This window comes from Bidens hawaiensis, unplaced genomic scaffold (genome assembly GCF_021521415.1).
Source record: "Bidens hawaiensis isolate Kalapana, Puna unplaced genomic scaffold, B.hawaiensis_p1.1 tig00009159_1, whole genome shotgun sequence".
NCBI lineage: Eukaryota > Viridiplantae > Streptophyta > Magnoliopsida > Asterales > Asteraceae > Bidens > Bidens hawaiensis.
The window spans coordinates 449,218-456,556 of NW_027491673.1; the positions used below are offsets into that span (position 1 = coordinate 449,218).

At 34.3% G+C, this 7,339-nt stretch overlaps 1 protein-coding gene across 1 annotated transcript; it reads right to left on the reverse strand.

Moving 5' to 3' along the window:
- Positions 1–731: 731 nt before the first annotated feature.
- On the reverse strand, positions 732–4,506 carry LOC143531369 (nudix hydrolase 2-like). The gene is made up of 10 exons (XM_077026675.1): positions 4,458–4,506; positions 4,109–4,365; positions 3,422–3,487; positions 3,205–3,342; positions 2,197–2,274; positions 2,072–2,122; positions 1,830–1,864; positions 1,416–1,420; positions 1,079–1,239; positions 732–996 (listed from the first exon to the last, which is right to left on the reverse strand). The coding sequence occupies exons 2-10, from the start codon at positions 4,325–4,327 to the stop codon at positions 808–810; spliced, it is 942 nt and encodes a 313-aa protein (XP_076882790.1). The 5' UTR covers positions 4,328–4,365; positions 4,458–4,506; the 3' UTR covers positions 732–807.
- Between the last annotated feature and the right edge of the window lie 2,833 nt (positions 4,507–7,339).

Here is a 7,339-nt window from a genome sequence, read left to right on the forward strand (position 1 = left end):
TCTTGCAATCCCAACACACACTCATGGTCAAGCCTACTCTAACCATCTTTTTATCTTGCCTATCAACTTTAGTCCATGTGTCACATGTTCATGGTCTGTTAAGCCAGTCAGTTATGGACCAAATCACTAACTACGGTTTCAAGAACCGGCAAATAAACCGGTATGGTTGGGTTAGCAAGACAACCCTTCTTTGATGATTTTGACAATTTGAAGTGATTTTTTTTTCTTTCAAAATCGTTACTTTGTACTAAATCGTCTTTAATAAAGAATGGTTCATGAATATCAAACATATACATCACCATACATTCTAAAAAAGAATATAATAACAATAATAAAGGTTAAATATAGATTCTTTCACATAGTTCATCAGTTTCAACGGTTTATAAACACCCCTAAATTTCACTATCGGATGAGAACACTGATACTGTTTTTACGAAGAAGACACAAATGTATGTCAACTAAGAATTAAGATCCTTCTCTTGAAGTTAAGGTTGCTTTGTTTATTGAGGTAACTTGTGACAGTACAGGAGAGAAACAAATATACTCTAAAAAATGAATATAAAACATAAACATAACCCACACATTCTAAAATGAATAATAATAATAATAATAATAATAATAATAATAATAATCAAAGTTAAATGGCATATTCTGATATTCATTTTACACGGTTTATTGGTTTCAACGGTTTATGAACACTCTACATTTCACTATGGGGTGAAATTGTGAAAACCATTATACTACTTTTAACAAACGATGACTAGCGTCTCTAGATGTGTTTGGTTACAAAGAATACACAAATGTTAACTAAGGATTAATATCCTTAGTGTTCAAGTAAAGGTTGCTTGGTTTATTTTGGAAACTTGCGAGTGTAGGCACAGGAGAAAAACCAGCATACTTTCCATCTCTTTTTAACATGCATATCTTCGTCAATTGCTTAAGAAGATCATGATTTTGAACAAATGGTTGAGCTGCATAATCCTCAAACGCCATCCACTACACATAAAACAACCAAACGATTAATAAAATAAAGACGGTTTCATTGAGCATGAGTTATTAGCCATATATAGAAACTAACCTGAGCTGCCTCTATCTCTCTTTCTTGCATCTGGATGTTGAAGGATAAAGGTTGCAACATGCACATGAAGAATAAATCTGACTTTATTCGTGTGAAATAATAAATAAATCCTAACGCGATACACTTAAAATTGTGTAAAACAAACACGAACCCGTTTAACCCTTTTATATAAAAAAGTCAAATGGGCAACCGAGTTGTAATTAGGGCTGTGAATCGTGTCAGGTAGATGGGTTTTGGGTTGGTGGGTTGAATTGTTCGATCTGAACACGACCCGCGTTTTTATTCGTGAAAAAAACATCAATCTTGACTCGCACATGCTTGAAATTGTGTGACCAACATGATCTGTTTAACAGATTCATCAAAACGTGTCAAACGGGTTAGTGGGTAATAATCAAGTTGCAACCATGTTGATTGTGTTGATGGGTTACTGAAATGAGTTAAACGGGTTAGCAAGTCAACCTGATTAATTAAACAGGCTGGTCAATCTCTTTAGCTAAATGGAATAAATAGATCAGCCCGCACACGGCCTGCATAATTATACAGGTCAACCGCATGACCCGTTAAAATAGGTTAGATATGACAACCCAAAACCTAGTTATAAATGTGTTAAATAGATTGGCGGGTCAACCAAAAAAAAACCCATTTATTAAACAGGTTAGAAATGGCATTGGCAACCCAAAATCTAATACTTTTGTGTCATGTTTCGGGCCAAATGTAATGATTTCCAAATTAGTTGAAATCAATTTCTTACCTGAATGCTAATACTTCCACGAACTTGGTGTCGATCTGAACCATAAAAAATAAATCCACTTAATCATCACAAATTCAAACACATGAACTTTGACTTTTGAGGTCAAATCTCATGTTTTTTATCTAACCCGTCTGAATTAAATCATAAGCCAGTATCATCATTCATAAGCAACGGGTCAAAATTGACACCTATACATCCAATCAACAAAAATAGCCTTAGAGTACTGCAAGTCTGCAACTTACCCCGGTCTCTTCTTTCACCTCTCTAACCGCTGCATCACAAATATCTTCACCCTGTAAAAACATTCCTTTCATAATATCAAAATATTTTTGTGTATGTGACGAGTAAATTACCAAAATAGACATACCTCATCAACTACTCCCGTAGGAAACTTCCATATGCCTGTCCCTTGGAACCTTCCACTCTTCTCTTGCACTACCAAAACCTTAAAACCACAAGAATTTAGCAAATATAGAATATATACAAAACTAAATATACGTTCAAGTTCACATACTGACAGAGTTACAGAGCGGGACAGAGGGAGCACAATATATATAAACACTCTTTTAAGAGAGAAAATGATAAATTCCTCAATAAGAACTATTGCATCAACCCATTTTTTATAGGGGAAATTTAGGTTTGCACAAGTGATTAGAGTTGTTCAAAAAGCTTGCAGATCGCTTAAAAAAAGCCTGTACCAAAACGATCTGCATGGGCCAAGGTTGGCTTGGCTCGCTCGATAACTGTCTCGTTGGCTCGCTTAATTGACTCGTTTAAATTAAACCAAAATTTTAATGTATATAATAATAACAAATTAACAATGAATCAATAATATATGTAAATACTAAAAAACAAAATTAATACTTATAATATGCCTCTTGATATTTAAAAAACAAAGAAAGAACAAAAAATATTACGTATAATGATATGAATTTTCTTTTCATAATTTTCGCATTATGCGCATGTTAATTAATTTATTTATTTTTGTCTTTTATGAATTGTCGATTTGTCGTTGACCTACAGATGAATTAATGTAATCCATGATTCACTTGTTTTACAAACAAGATAAATTCAAGTAAAATCGCAAAAAATGGGGAAAACCATTAAAAGGCAAAATCAGGGCTCCAGATGACGAAATTTGGGTTGGAAAGTTGGGCAAACCGTCTTATGAACATTTGTCACAATGTCCAGCCTATTACCCTCTTTTGTCCATAATTTACGGCCCCGTAACTCCATACTGATAAAAAGTTAAGCCAGTTTGAAGTGGGTCACTTTCTAATGCTTTTATACAGTTAGTTCAAATATGAGTCTGCTATACATCATAAAAAAAATAAAATATAGGGATGCTGGTCAAGTGCAAGGAACTAGGAAGTACCTCTCCGTTTTCGTTCATCACAAAAGCACCAATACCGACCCGGTGACTTGCATTTGCGGGTAAAGTATTTATTGTTTCGGGAATCCAATGCACAAGCATCAAGTGTTTTGGTTCCGCATGGTGATAGTAAAAGCCTTCCTGCAATCAAAGAAAATTTGAGATAAATTATAAATGTATTAAAAAAATCGCATCTGTAAATGTAATAAAAAAAACTTACTTGGACTGTAGACTCGATGAGATTCACAAGCTCGATTGGCAATTTGATCCAAATACCCCTTTTACCCTAAACACATATTAACCTTATGTTCAAGATATGTTACTTCAACAGAAAAAATGGTAATAAAAAGAAAGATCTAGGTTGATGCATAATTAACCATGCTTGAACACATATCCTTGATCAATATAGGATTTTACTAGCTATAACTCCAGTCATGAAAGAATTATAATTTAATGCCAAGTCAACAAGATTCAAAAATAGGGCTGGCAATCTCTGACAAGACCTGTTAACACGACATGAAGTTAAGCGGGTTTGGGTTTGACTTATACATGCCCGTGTCCGTGTCAGAAACATGTTGACACGTCTATGACACAACTAGAATAGTGTCTATATTCGATTAAGACCGTTTAACTGTACACTTTTTTTCAAAATGATTTAACATATTAATATTATATACCTTATATCCTTAAAAACCTAAATGGCATATTAATCGTGTTAAACAGGTCATGTCAGTGTATCATCTTTATTAAACATGATCATATCCGAGTTCAGCTAAACGACACATTTAGTTAAATGGGCCTGTATTCCAAGTCTACTCATTTCATATATTTCATACAATAACCAACTCAATTAATCAACATTGCTAAAAAATCATCATCAAAATAAAGGAAATTAAGAATGACCAGCCTGTTGTTTCCAGTTCAGCATTGAAGCTTTGAGCAAAGAACCAAACACAAGCGGGTCAACGGGCTCCTCGGTTGACATTTCGACAATGACACCTCCATGTTCATCCTCTTTACCACTTAATAACAATACACCACTACTATCCAGTCTCTGCTGCACCTGTTTGTTTGAGTTTGACAACAACTCAGGCGATCGAGACGACGGACCCGCGGAAGCCGACATGGGCCGAACATTGAAACTGATTATCCCAAATTTGGTGCCTGAACACAAATTAAACAAAAGCCCAGAGATTAAAAGTGGGTAATGATTGAATTCAACAAAAGTGAAGTGGGTTTGTGAAATTGAGCTTCACCGGAGAACGAGTTTGGTCGGAAACGGAGCTTAGTGGTGATGGAACATAGAATTGAAGGCCTGGGGAGGAATCGGATGATCATTGTATTTGTGAGACTGTGTCACTATAATTGGGCATGATTTCATTATAACTGAAACCGAATCATTTTATCTTTTATACTGCTATCTTCAAATATTTTATAACTATATTTTCATTTTTACACACCATATCTATAAAAAAAAATCATAATTCAAAATATTGATAAAACACAAAAGAATTAAAAAAACCAAAATGTTTTCTCCGTCATTCTTGTTCAAAAAAAAAACCCAGCAAAAAGACACAATATGTAGCAAAATTTAATAGAACGTCGAACAAAATATAACACAATGTTAAGTAATATATAACACAATATCAAGAAAAAAAAGACACAATCAATGACGAAAATAAACACAAAACACAATGATAAAGAAAAGACACAAAGATGTTTTTTCCACAACATTGTTTCTTTGTCGAGTTTTTTTTTTAGAACGAGGAAGACGGTGGAAACATTTTTGCGTTTTTACATTTTTTATTATATTTTGAGTTATGATTTTTTTTTTATTATTATTATGTTTTAAGGGTTTTTTTTTTTCCAAAAATATTTCTTATATTTCTTATTTTTGTCTTCCTTTGTAGAATAACTTGACCCCATATCCAAACCCATTTCAAATATAACAAAGAATTAAGGATTGTTCGGTAGCCGGCCATTAAGAGACTACTTCTTGTGGCTGAATGGTTGAGAGGTAGCAATTCGGACTTACACAATTAACTAAAACCCACACATAACCAATGGTTAACCGACATTCTCGGTTATGGTTATGGTTTAATCCTTCTAAATGAAGCGATTTTAATAGACAAAGCTATGGAGTTGGAGAACCAACTGTAGCCAGAGAAATCGCCGCTAAGAAGAAACCAAGATTTAAGGTGTGACAGTTAGACCGGAGAATAAGTCCTTGATGCTGAAGTCTGGTAATAAACCAACGCCCTGTTCTTGAGTTTTTTTTAAAGTAGGGAAAGGAAAGAAAAACTAAAGATAGTTAAAAAATTGGTGTTCTTGAGTTTTTTTAGGATGAAAAGGAAAGGAGTTAAGAGGGATTAAATTGATGTTTTTTCTCAATAAATTATCCTCTCAAAAATGGGATGATTACCAATGATAAGTTTTTTCCCAATAAGTTATCCTTTCCTTTCCTCAAATTTCATTCAAACTCAAGAACACACCTATTAAAAAAAAATTTCTTCCATTCTCTTCTCTTTCTTATCCTTTCCTCTCCTTTCCATTTCTTTCCTTGATTAAAAAACTTAAGAACAAGACGCAAAAATCCATATGCAAATAAAAGAAAAAAAGGGCCCATAGGAGAAAACATATTTTTAAACATTTTTGGAAGCCAACAAACAAGATAACCACTTTCTATAACTCTAGAAATTATACGTTAGATATCATATGATTACATAAAAGATTCTATACACAATATGATGAAACGAAAATCATATGACATTATAAGAGTAAGATATGTCATAAAACATTTAACTTCATGTAATATTCGGAAAGAAGCAAATCAATCATTTGATGAAAACAAGTGAAGAATCATATGATTTCATAATATCATCAAAAGTATATATATATATATATATATATATATTGATGGTTCGGGTAAACTTATACATGGTTCCAGATAGCCCCTAATACCATATTCGCAGTAATATCTTTTTGTCAATCTGGTCACATATCGGTTATCCGTCTTATTTCTTGTACCATTGTTTCAAGTATTCTCATCGGGTGAGGGTCTTTTTTTGGGTCATGCTTAAGAATTAGGTTTCCTAATGGTTCACACTCAAATCACATGAGTAACAAAGTACAAAAAGAGTTTTTGGTGTTAGTTGATGATATATTGAGCAAATTTGTATGATTTACATGATTAGCAACCTTAAAATTCTGTACTTATTTTTTCAATAATTAGAGGTTACATAAGTGTTTTGATACAAAATTACAAATAAGAGTACACTATTTAATGTATAAGTATTTATTGATATATACACACGTATAGAAACTAACATACATTTACTTGCTCACATTATTGAGCTACAAAATGGCCAATCTACAACAAACGGTACGTCCTAGAACATAACCTTATGGCATACATGAAGAAGCGTGGATCGACTCACTGGTAGACGATCTACTTTCCTCGGGTGTAATTATGCAATTTCACCGATGGTTTCTCTTGGATCTGGGTTCTTCCACCTACAAAATGAACAGCACCGTCAACTTACCCCTCAGAAAGGGACAGAGGGGTCCTCTTTGGGGTAACCCTCCGGTGTGAGAATAAGTATTTGTGGAGAAGATGATAATATGTCAGTAAGGAATTCTGGAGAGTATTGCTTAATAGCTGAATACTCTGTGTGATTGTGTTACTGGCTGTAACTGTCTGTGAGTGAATGTAATTGAATATGATTGAATGTGAATGAATGTGTGTGAATGAATGTGTCCTCCTCCTTGTGGAGTTGATGCTGTATTTATAGTGCTAGGGTTTCCACTGATTGGGCTCAGCCTTGTTGGCCTCCTCCAATTGCTCTGCGCCACGTGTCCTCTGGGACACCTGGTGCTTTCTCATTGGTTGTAATCACGTGGTAGCACATGTGTCATGCTGAGTTGTCCACCTTTCATTTGGCAGCTGTCAACATCAGCATATTCTTATTCCTTAAAAAGATACCTTCTGGAAGGTTGTCTGACGTGCACAATCAAGGTTGCCCTAATCCTGATTTGGATAAGGACGAGGTTGATTATGTGCATGTGTGATATGCGCCAATCCTGAGGATGCGCGAGGTCTTCTCTTTATTCTCACGCGCAGATGTTTCATGCGCAGATG